General features: G+C 37.5%; 1 protein-coding gene across 9 annotated transcripts in view; it reads right to left on the reverse strand.

The window, feature by feature from the left end:
- The window catches only part of kank1a (KN motif and ankyrin repeat domains 1a), a 50,925-nt gene extending 31,712 nt beyond the window's left edge, over positions 1 to 19,213 (reverse strand). For 4 of the 9 annotated variants that reach the window (XM_051893903.1, XM_051893901.1, XM_051893900.1 and 1 more), the window contains exons 1-2: positions 19,049 to 19,213; positions 2,877 to 2,974 (exon numbers count right to left, since the gene is read on the reverse strand). In XM_051893903.1, the coding sequence (XP_051749863.1) occupies positions 2,877 to 2,974; positions 19,049 to 19,143 (193 nt within the window). In that variant the 5' untranslated portion in view covers positions 19,144 to 19,213. Of the gene's footprint in view, positions 1 to 2,876; positions 2,976 to 16,362; positions 16,470 to 18,939 lie in introns of those variants that run through there. The other 5 variants (XM_051893906.1, XM_051893909.1, XM_051893905.1 and 2 more) reach the window with 5 other exon arrangements.
- Between the last annotated feature and the right edge of the window lie 341 nt (positions 19,214 to 19,554).

Below are 19,554 nucleotides of genomic sequence, written 5' to 3' on the forward strand. Positions count from 1 at the left end.
GCGTTAAAAATCAATTTTCCCTCTGCTCCCCACGCTAGAAGTCCCTATGATCCTGAAGCCTCCACAGCTGTTCCCCTGCCCGAAATCAGCACAACAAAGACCTAAAGCATCCCTTGTGAAAGTTTGGGAAATCATTCATCCGCTATGCTTTCAATCGAGTGAGCAACCGTAAAGGAAGCAACAATATGTTTCAGGGAGGTACTCCGTTACGCTTTGTAAAACTCACCCTAATAGATGCCATCAACAGACGCAGGTGAAAGAAAGCAACAATTGGCTCAACCTCAGCTACCAAAACAGCTTCCAAATTGAAAAAGAGACATAATAACAATAAATTAACATTAATGTGTCAAAGGATCTTGTTAGTGGCATAATGTATTCTGTCTGAATTCATTTTCTAACCCTCATCCACTGTTTATGCACAGCCATCTGTTGAGCGGTGACTGGACCAGCTGTTAAAACCCCAATATTTGAGTCTCAGAGTCAGATAGGATCTCCACTAGCCGGTCACTGCTCTAGTAGTCTTTTGTCTCCAGCTGGTCCAGAGGGACTTCTGAGGTAACGTCATGGCTAAGGATGGCCATTAAATGGCTTCCTTCAGCGATTCATGCTGATATTAAGCAGACCAATATGCCATGAGCTTATCAGCAGTAACTGAGAGATGCTCTTTAAGGTCGAAAGACACGTAGAACAAAGTATTCCCATGGCTAATTGATAAGACATATAATGTTGTCTGAAAATGAAAGAGGAGCGCTTGGTGGGAAAAGAAATTAAGTAGAAACCTTAACGATTCTGACACATCAAATGCACTTTATTAAAAGTCTTAAGTTAACAAATAAGAAAGCAAAAGAGATACCCAAGTCATAGCCATTTGTTGTCTGAAATAGGGTAACAGATTTTGGATGTTTACTGGCAGCAAGTGTGGGAGAGACATAGATAATGGTGTTGTCACAGTGAAGTGATTTGTCTCACCACACAGTCGAGGAAGAGAAACTGTGAGGATCCCATCTGGGTTAGACACTGGTAGACGAAGCCAGTTTGAGGAAACCCCCACATTTACACCCTGTAACTGCCATCCAGCACACACACACACACACACACACACACACACACACACGCACCAGTCCCATTCTCCCCATGGGATCTGTCGGACTGTCAGAACACTAAAGCGTGCTCTGTAAAACCTCTCATGACTAGAACGAATCCACTAGACACAATCTGGCAGTAAAAATTTTAATTGCTTCCTGTATAACAACTGAGGCTGGAATAGGCTGAACAATAGTGAGATGGGGTGCATGAATACTTAGATTGGGCTTTGACTTGCTTCCCAGACTGGCATTTATAATCAGTCAGTCAATCAACGGTCAGTAAGACATTTTACTTTTATTCAGCAAGGGTGTATTAATTTGACAGTAAAGTCATTTATTATTTTACAAAAGATTTCTATTTCAAATAAATGATGTTCTTTTAAATTTTATTTTCAAAGAAACCACAAAAAAAGTCTCAGTTTTACATAAAAATATTAAGCAGCACAACTGTTTTCAACATTTATAATAATAAGAAATGTTTCTTGAGCACCAAATCAGCATATAAGAATGAAGGACCATGTGACACTGAAGACTGGAGTAATGTCACCACAGGAATAAATTAATTTTTTAAACATTAAAAACTGTTATTTTAAATTGTAATATTAGTTATTAGAATTTTGTATTTTAATACAAATCTTTGGTGAGCATAAGAGACTTTTCAAAAACAATTAAAATTTTTCCAACCCAGAACTTTTGAACACACTGTAAACCCTAACGCTCAAAACACTTAATTGGTTTGAATAGGACAAACTTACATTTGTTAAGTTAAATTAACTGTTATGAGTATTTAGAACCTTTTTTATTTTGAGTTCACAGCACTGACATATTTCAAGTAAACAGAACCGTTTCATTGTTTTGAGTTGTATGAACCAATTTTTTTTTATTTAGACTAACTTAAGTTTAACTGAAACTGGGCTGGGATTTCCATTTCCCAGCATTCTTTGCCCATGGCACTCAAAAGGGAGAGTAAATGCTAAAATTAAGTGTTACATAATGTTTTTGTGCAAGATTAATAGGGAGATTTAGTAGTGATTAATGTTTTGTTATGCTCAGTTTCTGTTAATGTGGGTTTTTGGAGAGTTACCAGAGTTTACAGTGAAGTAAATAACTCATTTTGTTTGCAAGAACACAAAAAAGTTAATTAACTAAATCTTTTATGTTAATTGTCAAAATGTACTTCAAGTTAGGAGCAATTAACATGCATTACAGTGCATGAAAAGAAGTTTAGACTACAAATGAAGAATAACTGAAATGGTTGGCTGAGGACATCAAAATAATCATTTACCAGATTAAGACCGTGTGTGTGTGTGTGTGTGTGTGTGTGTGTGTGTGTGTGTGTGTGTGTGTGTGTGTGTGTGTGTGTGTGTGTGTGTGTGTGTGTGTGTGGTGCTTTCCCTAGTTTGAAAGAGACATTATAGTCTGTAAATGGACACTTGTGTGTGCTCTGAAAGGTATAATGAGTGTTGTGGTTGACAGCATGTCAGCAGCATCTAACCATTGACAAGTATTCAGTATGTTCACAAAAGGTCTCTGTCTGAGGATTCACACACAAGCAACTAAAGTAAAAATCACAAACAAGCCTCTAAATAAACACCCATCAGTTTTTTTTTTGTTTTTTTTTTTTACCATGGAAATAAAAAAAAATTCAAGAAATTGAGGCCAAACTGACTTTTTAATAAAACAACAGCCTTCTGGCATTTGTTTACACATCAAGGCATTCATGCATATACCCTGTCCAAAATGGCTGGCTCATTCGGTAAGAAAAGAAGAAGAAACAAACAAAAAGTTCACCTGCTGTTGAGAAGTGAGAAGGCCCACAGTTTTCAGAGCTTATGATCTCCAAATAAAGCATGCAGCAGGAAATCCCTTTAACAGATGACAAGCACTGCCTGGAGAAAGAAAAAGAGATACTGAGATCAATAGGATGATGTAGACTGATCCTTTGGCATTTAAAGAATGAAAGAAAACACACACAGACACACACACACACACACACGGGCATAGGAATGTATAAACATACACGGATGAAGAAGCAGCTGGTTCTCTGCTGTAGTCACTATCCATGATATCTGACATACTATGAATTTAACTGTCCCCTTCAGCTAAAGCTGATTTTGCACATGGACATGATGATGCCTGTTTAATGTTTCTGATGTTCAGACATGCTAAATGGTGCTGACAGCTGTGACTAGTCATTTCAAACTTTTCAGAGTGCACATGTGCAGCTGATCAGAAATATACACGCAAAGAGCAATGCTTTTCATAAAGAAAACATGAAAACAAACCAAAACTTTAACATGTATAACAATTCTGTAAGTGTCTGTAAGAACTTTCAGCAAAGCTCATTACACCAAGAAAACACAGAGATTAAAGACTTTATTTTATTAATCCATCTCAACACATCACTTGTATATGCCCAGTCCTCTCCACAAACATTATTTTCCATTATTACATGGCTCAGAGATTTTAGAAAATAGCTTCAGATTCTTTAAAAGTAACAATTTATTCATGTGAAACAGTAGGACAACTTCAGCTGAGCTCCTTGGGACCATCTGCCCCTCCTGACCGATATTGTTTTTTTGTTTGTTTATGGTGTGAGGGGTCAAAGGGTCATAAGGTTATGACAACACTAGCGCACCCTCCTGCAGATAATGCACTGTATTGTGTGGAGATCACTGAAGCTCTGCTCTCAGCAGGAAGTTGAGAGCTGTGATAAGTGAGCTCTGGAGGAGAACAGACAGTGCCATTGTGACCCTACAGGTCACTGTACGCTCACATCAAAGCAGGAATCCCATATCCAGCCCGTCCCTGTAATTACAAGAACTCTGAGAACTGGAGGAACTCATGAGAAAACTATAATATGAGAAGATGTGCAAATTATAAAAATGTGTGTGAATCGGATCTTGGTGAAACTTACAATACATACAGTATTATACGCCATACATCTGTACCATTAATTACCTGTTACATACATTTGAAATAATCCCATAATACTACACTGTAAAAATGCCTTTCAGTCTTTCTACTTCAAAATTTCTCATTTAAATCAATGTGTTACCTACGGAGATAGTGAGCACGATTTATAAATCATGGGAATGAATTAGCAAATCGAGCAGCGAAAATAGTAAATAGTCCACACGATTTATAAATCGTGGGAACGAATTAGTAAATCATGCGCACAATTTACTTCTTTTTTTTCTTGCATGTCATGTGCGGGGCTCTGTAGTTACATGTAAATTCTTTGCATTTCTGAGTGAAAATTGTTTTAAAGTAAAACATACACCAATTCTTTTTTCAGTGTACATAAAGTATAAATAAAATAAAACATAAGATAAACTTAAATAAAAACATATAATCTACTAAAATTTGTTGGAGTGCTCCACATATATATCTACAGAATACAAACATTAATTTAGTTTTCAATAGGGCTTGTATCGATTTTTTTTAAATTTATGGTTTCATTCATATCATTTCCTACAGATGAAGTCTTAAAGTGCATTCAAATAAGAAAAATCTAAGCAAAATCTGACAGTTAAAAAAGTACATAGTCCACTGTCAACAGCGTATAGATGTATCAAACAGAACACACACATAAGTCACTTTAGGGCTTTTCACACTTGAAATAGTTAACCCTGGGTCATCCTAAACCCCGGGTAAACGGAATCCTGGGTTATCTTGCTTCACATATCACATGGCTCATAATTTACCCAGGGTTAACAATTAATCCTGGGTATTCAGAAACTGACGTTTCACATTGTACATTCCTCAACACTGGGTTAACGTTCTTATTTGCAGAGCCGATTGGTTGTCTGTTGCTAAGCGTCTAGCTGTATCATTCTAACACAGCATAGTTTCACACTGTACAAGTTTGGCACCGCAAAAGTGGTGCTAGCCATGCTCCGGAGCAGGGTTCCAAAACCAGGGTTTCAAAGTGGTGCTAACCCCTCTTCCTAATTAGTGTGAATCGTTCCTTTACCCAGGGTTAAAAGCAGTGTTTAGAATGACTATAACCTGGGGTAAAGCGCAGTGTGAAAAGCCATTTTCAAAACAAGCAGCTTTCTGTTACAGTGAATTCGCATGACTGACTTGAACATAAGCAAAATATTCATGCGGGAACTTTTTTCAGAATGACTGGAATTCACCCTCTAAATTTTGCAGTGTCATCAGAAATATTTCTATGAGAGACATAAAAAAAAAATCTTCCAATTTTTGTTCAACTTTGAACCCAGTAATCTGCATTAGCAAACCCAAACAATGGGCAGCTTGAGAGGAGTCAGATGCTCAGTCTTGTCTACAAGCTGCCCGGGTCCATTAGACATGCCACCCCAAGTGGACTGATCTTGCAGAACACAGCTCAGCTCATGATCTTGACACTAAAGGAATGCCTGGGAATGAACTCAGTAATTGCGAGCATGGCTTAACGAATCGATGAGCACTGATCAAATTAGGAGAAGCATTGTCTATCGACCGCAAAGCTGACTCCAGGGAACCCTCCTCTCGCCGTGGACATGTGGAGGAGTCTGTAAATAGACCCCTCAATAGGGGTTCTGTCACGTAGCCACAAAATCACGTAATGTTTGGGTTTGGAGCAGTAGCTAGAGGGACTTGCACATAATCTGGCATTACTGAGAGGGGGAATAATGGATATTTAGAAATAAATAAGGATAAGATGCAAGATTCTTAAATTCTGATACTTAAGGCAGTTTTAATGGGACTTAAGATGGATTATCAAAGATCAGTTCAAAAGTAGGATGAAGATTTGTGAATCTTATGAAGTAAACACTTAAAAAGCTTTAAAAAAATTCAAAGCTACTGAATCCTTTTAAACATGACCAGCTCTCTGTTGCTTAGAGGCTTTACCGGGTCAAGACAGTATTAATCTTCCTCTCATGGAGAGATCTGTCACTGTACAGCAGACTTTTCTGCCAAGGCTTGAGGTTAAGGAATTTTTAATCAAGTCATCACACCACAAGCCCCTGGAAGAGTTTTACACAGTCCAAACACTCACATAATACATAACACTGCATCTAACTGCAAAAGAGTCAAGTATCTGTGCCTCAGAAGACAAAAGTGGTGTTTATCTGATAGTCTTAAAGGGGTGGTTGATTATTTCACTTTTTTAACTTTAGTTAGTGTGTAATGTTGCTGTTTGAGCATAAACAACATCTGCAAAGTTAGGACGCTCAAAGTTCAAAGCAAAGGGAGATATTTTCTTTTAAAGAATTCTCTGTTTAAGGACTACAACAAACGGCTGGTAGGGACTATGAGCTTCTTCCCGGGTTAGTGACATCACTAACCCTAAAATATACATAAACCCCACCCCCGAGAACATGCAACAAAGGGGTGAGGACATGTTATTGCAATACAGTACATAACACAAATGCAATAGTATGTCATAAAAGCAAGATGACAACATGACAAGTTATAACCGTAATTAAACTAAACTATACCTGTTCTGTCTTCATGCAGCATATATTCTCTGGCTCTGTAAGCATCTTACAACAGTTCCCACACGAGCGATTTATAGATTATCATGACAGAATATGCTAATCAATGACTTTAAGATAGTTAACTCCACATCAGCTACATAAATTCATCAACTAACCATTCAGAAATATCCTGTTGCATTCAACATGTTGTCATTTCTTCTTGAGTCTCTCCATCATTGTCCAACTCCGATTTGAACAAAAGGATGAATAGTTTCTGACATTTTCAGTGAGCGAGGTAATCGGCGCTGCTAACACTAAGTGCTAACACAAGCTCTTGAAACTCCACCCTCTTCTTGGGAGCAGCAGCTCATTTGCATTTAAATGGACACATAAAAACGGAGCATTTTTGCTCACCCTCAAAAAGAGAAATTTAGCATGCTATATAAAAATGATCTGTGGGGTATTTTAAGCTAAATCTTCACATACACTCTCTGGGGACATCAGAGACTTTATTTTACATCTTGTAAAAGTGGTATTATAAGACCCCTTCAACTAAAGGCGGGTGCCCACTGTGCGATTTTGGCCACGATTTGGTCGACTGAGACAAATTTTGAGAATCCTAAAAGCCTATCCTATATCTATCCTATAATCCTAGGCAAAAATCTGTAGTCTTTGATCACTAGTTTGACATGTTCACCAACAGCCGATTAACAACCGTTTCGTTCAAATTTTACCTCAGACGAAATTCTGGCAGTGTCAGAAGATTTGACGCACAGTCCTGCACTGTGACTTCTCCTACGACAAACGTCAAATTGTCTTCGTTTTTCAAGATAAGCCGTGATCAAATCAACGCTTTCCCTATAAAAATAAAGTACTCCGCTACAACATTAAGGTATGCCCAGCCACTCTCTTGAGAATGAATAATGGATGTTCTAGCAAGAGAAAATACTCTACACAGTGCAGTAACCATATTCAAATACATAAAATGTAGCAAACCATCCCTTGAGATCATCGTGAGATTAAATCTATTTATTTGCATGTACATTTGTGTACGCACTCTCTCAGCAATGTCACGATTGCACTCTAATTTAGAATCGCACCTTCACTGTGCAGTCACACACATTAAACTATTATAAACCTTAAACTATTATTGTATAAAGTTGTTTGGTTGTATTGGTTATGTTATGTGCAAGTAGAATTCACTGCGAGACTTGCTCTCAGCCCTTAATGCAGTGTAGTTGATAAAAAGTCTGGGAAGCTCTGATTTACAACATTCTCCTGCAACTTAGTTGCAACACACACTCATTGCATTCATAATTATTTTATGTTCTGGTAAATTGGTATGATCTCTGTCGTACCTTTTCGAACAATCTGCTTACACCTCCAAAACTCCTTCACTGCAAACGTCAGGAATCATCAGCAACAACGATTTTTCCATAGAATTTCCCTATTCCAATAATAATGCTTTTGCATATTTTGTTAATATTCATGAATATTATGTCCATTCCAAAATTCAACACGTTGAGCACCAATACCTTTAGAAATATTTTTAATCAACCAGCTAAAAAGGTTGCGTTGACGTAAAGGTGGCCTGTTCATTTCAATAAACAAAGCAGGTGGTGAGATCCTGCTCGGCAGTTTAAACAAATGCACAAAACTTTGTTGTGATTTTTTCTTTCAGTAAACATTAACTTGTTTGATTTTTTCTTGAAAGCATGAAGGGGAGGATGAAAAGACACATTAGAAGGTTGAATCCAGATGGAAATTTGGTTACCTAGGTGAACCTGCCCCTATTAGTGAAAACAGAAACCTGAGAGGACTATTATGAACTGGGCTTTGCTTTAGCTCGGCACAGAGCTCAGAGAGGCCAAGCACTGAATCCCACACAGACAGCCTGGTTATTTCAGGTTAATATCAAACAGAAAGTACCAGACAGTACAAAATCCGGTTTGAAATTTGGTAAATATGGAGTGACAAAAAAAGAGCAAGAGAGACGCTTTCAGGATAAGTTAGCATGTTGTTATCAGTGCATGTAAGTAAAAACATTAGCAGGCTGTTCTTGTGGTTTTTCACACAGAGTATTTGTATGTGTGTTATCAACAGAAGTTAAAGAAGTTAGCAACATAAAGCATATCTGAACATAACGAGCTCAACATAAAGGAACAAGCCTGTGGCAGCATGATAAAATCACTGAGAAATCAAGCCAATTGCTAAATGTTTAGCAATTAACAGGGTGTTCACAACAAGTATTTGCAGGAAGTCGACAGGAAGAAAAATAACATTATATGGATATGAACAGCATGAGGGTATAAGTAAATGATGACACTTAATTTTGGAGTGAACTGTCCCTTTAACTACTGTACTAAAACATTGTTAGCTGGATAATCTAGAAGCTTATTTCAGAGGGAGGAAAGCAGCCAACAGCTGCAAACAGAAAGCATGGCTTAGAGGTGAAAGGAGAGCCTGATTTAAAGGGGTCATGACATGGATTTGTTTTAATATGTTCCTTGTGGTTCACTTATAATATTAACAAAGTTATTTTCACAGACAAAACAGTCACAAAAATGATAATTTCCAACCCTCATTCTGACCCTCTGTCCAAAAAGCTGATTTATGTGGTCGTCTCCCTTAAGTCTTGTCAGTAAATGGCCACTGTTACGATTGGCTAACATTATTGCATGAGAAAAAGTGTCAATGCTCACTCGCTTTTACACATGAGTAAGTGTTTTGAAAACATATCCATATAAAACTGTCATTCACAGACAAGGCATTATCAAATCATTTACTTACAGTTACTGAGATGCAGACGAGCCGTTTAAACAGGATGCATCAAAACGAACGTTTTTTTCTTCCATTTGTCCTGTTGTCAGCAGACTTAAGTGCATAGGGTATGTCAGAACCTGAACTAAGCATTTGTATAATATCTGTAGCCAGTGTATTTATTATTAATTATGATCATGGGTTCTACTTGATTTTGACGCAAAGAAATATTTGTGTCTGGTTTAGACAGGTGAACAGGTGTTAAAGGGTTATTTCACCCAGAAATGAAAATAATGTCATATATTACTCACCCTCAAAAAAACAAAATACCGACTTGTATAGTGATGGCCGATTTCAAAACACCGCTTCATTAAGCTTTGGAGCATTTTTGGGTGAACTAACCCTTTAAGCAAACCAAAACGATTTGTTGATGTCTTGCTCTAGAGGCAGTCATAAATGTATTTGCCCATGTGACATCACAAACCGTTTTTGGAGCTAAATTAAATAAATGTTTTGTTTATAATGAGGAGTATGTTTTATGGTATATGAAACTCGTCTTAAATGGAACAAAGACCTCTTATATGTCAAAAGATCAAGGCAAATTTGATTTTTCATGTCATGATGACCCCTAAACCTAGCAAGCATCTTCAAGCCCCACTAGTGCTTACATATATGGGTAAAAGAGAGACAGTTAAGCCAGTCACACACAGGACGAGAAGTGCCACGGACTGCCGTGTTGTGGCTAGGATAGCAAATATCGGACACTGGACACACTGAAAACAGTGATTCTAATCACCAAACAGGAAAAAGTTCACTTCAAAAACAAAGTGGCGTCGACAAGTTTGAAGTTTGATGATCTATATTATAATAGCTCTATATGAAGCATACAGACATCATTCAAGAGACAGAAAGTCAAACATTTTTGCTGAAAAATCAAGACGGTCCTCACTGCAGAACACTAGATCCAGGAGGTGAGGTTGGATCCAGATCCAACTCCTCCCACTTTACATATCCCTAAACCTACCCGTCTCCACCCCCAGGATCTGGATCCTGGATCTCGTGTTCTGGTGAGGAGCTACTGGAAAAATGCACAATACACCATCTTCCAGCTTAGGGTTAAGTTATTATGTACATTGTATTAGTCCCAAATCATTGTTAATGTAATTTAATGGAAAACTACGTGAGTGGCGTGCTGTAACATTGCAGGATTTTGAACAGCCTTCAGATTCGGAAACGTAGCTGGGCACCACAGACAGACACCAAGTGGCACTGCCGGTGTGCGTGCACTCATAAAAACAATGTCTTCACATTTTAAGGATGCGGTATGAGGCCTCCTTTAGAGTTGCAATTAAAGACTACCCAAAACAAGGGTGTCCTTCCCTTTCTCAACACCAATAATGAACCAAATTATGTTCACCAATGACTGAAAGCGTTAATTAAGGCACTTGTAGATCCAACATCAACAATTCAGAGTTTAAAAATTAACATCCTTTTACTTTTGAAGCTATACTTTAGGCTTGGCTTAATTTTAGGACACAATTTTTAAAAGGTGCAAAGAGCGAAAATTAGACGATGAAACACTTCATCTTGTTTTTCCAGCAGAGACTACAGGAGAATCAGTACCTGTACGGCCAAAGAAGCAGACAGAAAGACCAATAAAGACAAAAAATGAGTGTTAACATTGGTACGGCATACACAAGGTGGAAAGATTTGATGAAGAAAATCCTGAGTAGTGATGTCCAAGTTGCTTATGTTTTTGCTAATGCTAACTTAACAACTAAACAGCTAATGCTAACTAAACAACTAAACAGCTAATGCTAACTAAACAACTACTGAATGCATCTTTAAGAATGGAAAGTTCTGAAAGGAAAATTAACGAGGCTTTCTTTGTTTATTGCTTTCAGACACAGCATCAGCATGTAACCACTGGACACCTAAAGGTAGTGTGTAGGAGGACATCGCTGACATTGATGGGGTAACTTAAGCAGTCCGACAGGCTGAGGTAGACACCTTCACCTGAAACCTGAGATCAGTGGTCAGTCAACTAAGCTCTCTGTAGGCTGTCAGTGTGCCGCAACACATACGGTCAAATATGGGCTGTTAAATACATTAGAGTTTACATACACACACAGCCCAAATAATGGCTTATTTGTTACTTTGTAAGCAAGGAGGTCAATAATACCTGGAAAAACTTTTACCATTCCCATTCATAGCAATGCCAGCTGCTTAGCTAATAAAAAAAATTTCTACCATCTTTGCTCAAGAGTTTTTTGCTCCAATACTGCTATAATAATCAAAATAAATCAATCACCAGTTATTTGTATATCGTCAGAATATAAAACTAAAGCTGTGAGGGATAGAATTACAGTGCGTTCAATGGATTGTACTGTTGTTTAACAACATATCGTTTGATTATCTGACGAAACATATTTCAAAATAAAAAACTTTCAGTAAACAAACCTCTATAAAACTGTTTTAAAAGTTGTGAAGATTACGATCCAGAACCTTTACGAAGCGTGTGCCATTGTTTATCCCTTACAGCCTTGTTTTCACCCGTGTTAAATCCAATATGTTGTCTAACCTGACTAAGGTCTATAGCCTACACATTTTTAACAGCAAAAGACCAGCTACTTCATGACTAGGGTAAAAATGTGTAGAGAAAGGTCTCAAACAAGGCAGATTTCCATAAATATTGGGCACTCACTTGGTTTGCTGCAGACACTGCTCATTCTCAGAATTTCTCACACCCAGGACTATTTGGCACTTGCCTTTCCTTAGTAAAGATGTACGTTCCTCAGACCTGCCTGTTCCTGCCCCAAACCTTCAGCTCAGTATTCATCAACGCTACCCTTCACTGCATTCCATTGAGCGCTGAACTTTAGAAGTCAGTGTAGGGGAGATCAGAGGAGGGTTCATTCCCTGATATCTTTTCCTCACTTCAATCAGACTTGCTGGAATCCTGTTATAAAATGTCTAACGATCGACTCAGTTGCTGAATTGGGAACCACATACTAGCATACTGCTCTTACTGCTATTTTTATCATATCTTTCTATGGCAAGAATAGTAAGAGTAGTATGCTATAATTCTGAATATAGCAAGTGTCTTTTTTGCTCCTGTCTACATGAACAGCCATCAAAACAACCAATTAGAGCAGGCATCATCAAGCACAACATTTCTTACGAGTTCCCGGGGGCATTCTTTCTAGTGTAGATTTGATGGCACAAATTCAAATTCACCATGCCACTGTGCTGTATGGACTACAACAGTAACCTGACTGAGTTTATTTTAAACATATTTTAAAACACTAGGCATCATACTCTTGTCGTATTTCTTAATGGTTGCAGAGAAAAACTGAGCATCAAACACTAAATACACTACATACTACTACTGCTACATACACTACACAAACACACAGAAATATGTGCCTTGTTCCTAGGAGATACATGACAAATAAAAACAATATGCATTCTGAAATTGGCTCAAAATGTTTATTATACTCAGACTGAATGGAATCAAAGTCTAAACCTAAAAAAAAAAAAAAAAAAAAACCTGAGTCTGTGCCCATCATACACTGTAAACTTATCTGCAGACTGGCTTTGACTTTTAGCAACTAGCGTTGACTTGTCCAGACTGTAAATCAGGGCAAAAATGTGTCCAAAAGTCATCCAGCATATTCCTTTAATCATACTGCAAATGGCCTTGGCTTGCCCCATAGACATAAGTGACGCTCGGTATATATTTCGACAGACAGATGAAGACAGTAACTGTACATGTTAACATACTGAATGTATAGGAAGCAAGACAACTCGGTCAGATAGAAAACAGTCTACCAACTGACTTATGTTAACTTCACTGTCAGATGGCACAGTTATGTAAAGAGTAAACCATATTTACAAAAATGAATGTCACTTGCAAATGTGGGTATGTCATACGTCATGAACAACAAAAAGACCTCTGTGAAACAACTGACACAATAAGAATGTAGGAGTTTTTCCTCTGCACCCACTAATCCCAGCTGCATCTTTGCTTAGAGTCCGTTTCCCTCGTCACCTGACAAGATCTTCACGCTGCTACATGTGAATCTACCTTCATTTTGATGAAAAATGCTTGATGAAAAAGTGAAGATATGGTGAAGAGCCATACAGAACAACCACTTGATAAGCTGGAACAACTGTGTGATGTTATCACTTCTAAAAATGGATAGCGAAGATGTCAGCGGCCACTTACAAGCATGGAATAAGTGATGAGGGCCACCATTTGTCTCATTCTGACATTTTAAAAACTGCATTTAATTATACAACCTGTGTACGTCTTCTATGTGATGACAATGTTTTAAATGGGAAACAATAAACTTTAAACTCTGCCCAACTTGAGGAAGGAGATGGAAAACAGCCAACTTGCATTGTTAATGGCAACATTATATTTATCCATGTTCAACATGTAAACATGAACCAGTGAATGGATGGGTAAAGCATCTCTACCTCCTACTCTAAGAAATCAATCCAAAACTCTAAAACAGACTACAATAAAGTCACTGTGTTAGGCAGCCAACAACCTTAAAGTGCTGAGAGCTCTCTGGGATGCAGTAAACCTGATTCTTTGTTTCTCTATTTTACTAGAATGCTTCTAGCTAAATACAAGAACCTTCAAATGACCAGGTGTTCCTCTTAATCCAGTGTTTTTGTCAGAATGCAGCATGCCACTCAATCTGTCCATTCTGGGTAACAAAGGAAAGGACAAATTTTACAAAGTAGTCTGTGATAACCATGTAGAGACAGCAAACCTAAACAAGCAATTCACATTGCACAGGTTTGAAAAATCACAAAGGCGTTTCCTTCATTTTGTTCATCTAATTAAGAGTCTCCACTAATTACTTTCTCATAAGTAAAGGGGAAAACCTGAAAGCAATGCATTGATACTACTGACCAAAGCTATATTCAGTTGGGAGGTTTTAAAGGGATAGTTCACCCAAAAATGAAAATTATCCCATATTTACTCACCCTTAAGCCATCCTAGGTGACCATCTTCTTTCAGACGAACACAATTGGCATTATATTATAAAATATCCCAACTCTTCCAAGCTTTATAATGGTAGTGAATGTTGCTCCTGATTTTGAAGTCCAAAAAAAGTGCATCCATCCATCATAAAAGATATCCACATGGCACCAGAAGGTTAATAAAAGCCTTCTGAAGCGAAGTAATGGGTTTTTGTAAGAAAAATATCCATATTTAAATCTTTATAAACTAAAATATCTAGCTTTCGGCAGACGGCCTACACAAATCAATTTACACCAAAAGAGTAGCCTAACCTCTGACCTGATGCATGATGCAATGACAAACATAGAAGTGCAGAATATAGAGCAAAACAACGCTACTCCTACATCATACATCGTTTTAGCAGTTACTCTTTTGGCGCAAGTCGATTTGTGTAGGCCGTCTGCCGGAAGCTAGTTATTTTAGTTTATAAAGTTTTAAATATAGATATTTTTCTTACAAAAACCCATCGCTTTAATATAACTCTGTTCTGTTTTGAAAGAAGATAGTCATATACACCTAGGATGGCTTGAGGATCAGTAAATCATGGGACAATTTTCATTTCTGGGTGAATTAACCCTTTAAGAAGCTCTTTCGTGGATGCTCAAGGCAAATCTCTGAACAAAGTACACAAAACTACAAAAAGCAAAGCAATATTCCATTAAATTGCCAATAGCACTTTTTTTACTTTTGTTGTTGTAAATATTGCAATCATTAAATGAATGAGGAAATAACAAGAGGAAGTTCCCACAGGACTTTGATTGTCTATATAATTAATTCCTAATTAATATGTAAACATGAACGTCTAGACAACATCCTCAGCAAAACGCCAGAGTTTATCTTGATTCTAGTCAGCATGAGTGTCTTGAATAGTGTCCAACAAGCCAATGTGATGGTCCCTGATTGGATACGACCAGTTAACAACAACAAAAGACCGGGACCTCCTGCCTCTTGATTTTAATTGCTTTGTACCCGAGTCTCTTCCTCAAATATACCCCTCCTTGAGGCTAGCAGGACAAAAAAAAGGGTGCATTATTATGAGAAAAGGCTTTAACTGATGGTACATTTACTGCATGTGATGGAAAATGACTGATTTGATTTCAAAATGTACATCCTATTCCACCAAGAAAAACAACAAACAAAGTTGATGAGGCATCAAATGCAGGTGGTTAAAACACTGCACAGAAATGAAGGCAACTAGCAAACAACTCATATTTTCCACCAGGAAGTCATAAAGAAATAGGTGTTCTACTTTGAAGAGATAGAAAGCACCCTTTACTCTTATGATGGCGAGTTGACTAATATCAAATTAACCTTATTTATACCTACCTAATTGAATGAGTAACTCAAATTTATAACGGATGACTAATTTAAACATGATTGCATTTCTGTCTGCATATTGTTCAACAATATAACTAACAAGTTTAATTATGACACAACAAAGCATGAACTATAGCCATTAAGTGAGTTTGACAGATTCGCCTACATTACCTTTCATACGTTTGGGGTCAATAAGATTTTTGGAAAAAAAATAATTAGCAAGGATGCATTAAAGTGATCAAAAAGTGACAGTAAAGACATTTATAATGTCATAAAAGATTTATATTTCAAGTAAATGTTCTTTTGAACTACCAACCTATTCATCAAAGAATCCTGAAAAAAAAAGTACCAAAGTTTCCACAAAAATATTAAGCAGCACAATCGTTTTCAACATTGATGATAAGACATTTGTCTTGAGAACCAAATCAGCACATTAGAATGATTTCTTTATGTACAAACTTTATGTACAACAAATATCAATCAGAAGCAGTTTTAGAAACCAGCCTCAAAAGTCATGGTAACCCATCCACAATATAGTGAGAGATTCTCTATACTAGACATGTTTGGTAGGCTTGGAGCGATGGTAAAGGGGGTAGATTAGATTTGCAAACAATTCTAACCAAGCAGCAAAGTGGAAGTAATTTCCTCTGTATATACAGGCAGCAGCAGCAGTGTGGATTTTACAGCCTGAGAGAGAGAGAGAGAGAAAGATGTAGGTGACAGTTCCCCTCACCATGAACTGAGCTTTGATCCCGATCTGGAAAGCTTTCTCAGCAAGGTGCAAATTGAAGAGGCTTCTGCCATATGTCCATGAAGGCCTGAACGTACACATCTTCGCTTCCACCCTACAAAATGTTGTTTCAAACCTGCACGGATTTCCTTTTTTCTGCGAAAGGAGATATTTTGATATTTAACGTCTAAACGCCCTTTTTTGTGTGTTTCACAGAAGAAAGTCAGTCAGGTCTGAAACAACATGAGGGAGAATAAATGATTTTTGGGTCCATCCTTTTTAGCAGTTTTATTTTGTTCTATTTATGTATTATTTTGTAACAAGTAATGAGAAACCAAGCCTGCTGTTGCTAACAAATGCATGTTGGTACAAAACAAATAGAACAGGATAAATATTTAATGAGGGACACAATGTGTATAGAACATCCTTTTGTTTTCAAATTGACAGGAGCATGTATGTGTTCACATGTACAGGAAGTGAAATTCACATACAGCTGCACACTGTAAGCACATTCAAATCTCTTCTCATTTGAAATGGCCACATTGCCACCCATGAACAGCACTCAGCTTCAAAGAAAAGTTCTAGCCATCTCGCTTTTAACAATAAGATTCCCTCTGGAAAGCAAGCATAAAGGCAGACAGGGATCTCACATTCTTTAATATGGTCTTTCATTATGTCATCGGTGAAAGGAGGCTTTAGAAGACTTTCATCTTGAAACAGTTCCCTCTTTAAACAACTGGGACTACCTCCAAAAGATGTCTCTGCATCACAAAGCCTTCTTCCATTCATAGTCTCGGAGCAGAACCGAACAGTTTACACCCTGTGGATGTGCCAATTTTCCTCTGGATTAGCCCCTTACAAAATATACTATCACAAGTTTAATGTGGTCTAACAGGTCACAGACTTCTTGAGGAGTGCAACTGGAATAGAAGAGGAATCCAATCCAACAAAGAAGAATTTAAAAATTGTCTGCTGTTGAAATGATGAGTGAATGCATCCAGTAAATGATATTTGAAAGGGGAAAGGGCTCCCTTGTTTCAGATACGCCAAACAGAGGTTTCATTTCTGATGGTGATAATATTTGTAGGTCGCTGACAACCCTTTTCACTAGAGCATAATAATGTCTTTGTGAGAGTCTCTTGCAGACTGTACATGGCAATGATGCCAACCTGAAAGAATGAGCATGCCAACACTGCACACACAATGCACAAGTTATATTTCAGTGTTTCTGACTAAAAGTCCTCTCTTGGACACTCTGTTTAAAAAAAAAAAAAAAAAAAAATAGTGAATGTTTATGCCTTTATTTTAGCATTACATGAGTTACCCTGATGGAGTTTTGTCTTTGTTTGTATGACGTGGTGCACTGTCTAGTCATGGTTTGTATAGTCACGGTTTACTGATATGTCACATGATGAACTTTGATTCATCAAGTAGCCTTCTATTTTTATTGCATGTATTATTAAGGTGGTTTTCAGTATATTTTAAGGTGCAAAGCAGATTTTGGTAGTAAAACTAATGCATATTCCTGGATAATGACTTATAAGGTATGATAATATATTCAGTAGTGAAAGAACGATAAGAATTTCATTGCTGTTCGAGAAGTCAAACCACCGCCAAACAGCTTTAGGACATCAATCGTTTAGAGTGAGGTTATCGTGAAAATCAGTTCAAACTTCAAACTTCCTGAAATCTGCACAGGAAAGGCGATCATCGTAATTACTTCCCGTCAAGTGACCTGAGGACTTCATCTGAAGAGTTTAGAAATTTGCTGTATAGGGAAATATATTTCTACTAAGGGAGACCAGGGAGTGTTGTAACAGTCTCTTTAACCAAATAGAAATGAGCTACAGGGGGGGAAAAAAATATCATACATTAAACAATAAATTTCTTGCACAAATTGTCCAATGTAACACAACCCATATGGCAGTGAGGCAAGTTGTAACACCAGCACTCACTTGACCTTCATTTATACAGTTTAGGGCGGAGTTGTGGATTTTTAAACTACTTTCATTTTTAACAAACAAATATAGTAACATCAAAGTTTGAGACACAAAGTCACCGAGTTACAGACCTTGAAACAGTGTTACATCACTCCTGCTCTCCCCTACAAGTACCCAGTTATGAGAACTACAAACCTAAACTAACCATTTAGCAGACAACTTACATTACATACACACACAAACAAACAAACAAACAAACAAAGAAATAAATAAACGCATGGTGTAGCGAGGGGGGGGGGAATCAAGAACGCATGTTTCCTGACAAAGGATATAGTTGCAAAAACTCTCTATAGGCCTATTGAAACAGGTGTGTAAAAACACCCTTTCTCTGAATAGTCTCAGCACACACAACATCTAGCCCTGTTAACCATTAAAATTATATTGTAATCTCTTATCTTGCTTTGAGACAAGTAACAAGAGTCGTGCGACCAATGCACCTACAAATGTCCACTGCAGCTTACATTCAATGTTTTTTTATCCCACTGTCACAATTCATTTATTTTCTCATATATTTAACCTAAGACAACATTTTATCAGCTTAACATATCCCACAGAAAAAAACACACAAGTGTTTGCAGACCTGTTGTAGCTGCTGGATCAGGTTTCGCACGCGCCCTGAAGACAGTGAGCGATAAAGTCTAGTTTATAAGTATGCGGCCAGCGGTTTTTAAAAAGGAACAATGAATTACCTTTTTTTTTTTTTCAAAGAAGTTTGTTTATATGTCCCTCTCCCGTCCTTGCGCTCCCTTTGTAAAAGTCCCGGTGAAGTGTCCTCTTCGCCCATGCGCAGTAGAGCAGCACGGATCGTGCTTCACCAGACTAGAGCGCACAATGTTCCCTGACGTGAGAGCGTGACGTACAAATAACTGAGTACACAAAGGCAGGTGCTCCTCTTACTGCTTACTATATCAGCAGGGCCTCTGAAAGTCACACAGTTTCTAAAGGTTTCAAATAAATTATTATAATAGTTTATAGGCTATTTTAAGTTAATATGTTTATGTTAATCCTACAGCTGGATATTTCCTAGGGCATTTCACTTTTTCTCAAGTCAGGCCAACAATAGGTTATACATGAACTTTGCAAACTTTATCTTTCTAATAGACTGTAAATGTTCTGACAGTTATTAGGATTTTGAATAATCTAATGTGGAGCTGAATAAGGAACCAAGCAGAAAACTTGCATGCGGAGATACAGT

Source organism: Ctenopharyngodon idella, chromosome 5 (assembly GCF_019924925.1).
Source record: "Ctenopharyngodon idella isolate HZGC_01 chromosome 5, HZGC01, whole genome shotgun sequence".
NCBI classification, from domain to species: Eukaryota; Metazoa; Chordata; class Actinopteri; order Cypriniformes; family Xenocyprididae; genus Ctenopharyngodon; species Ctenopharyngodon idella.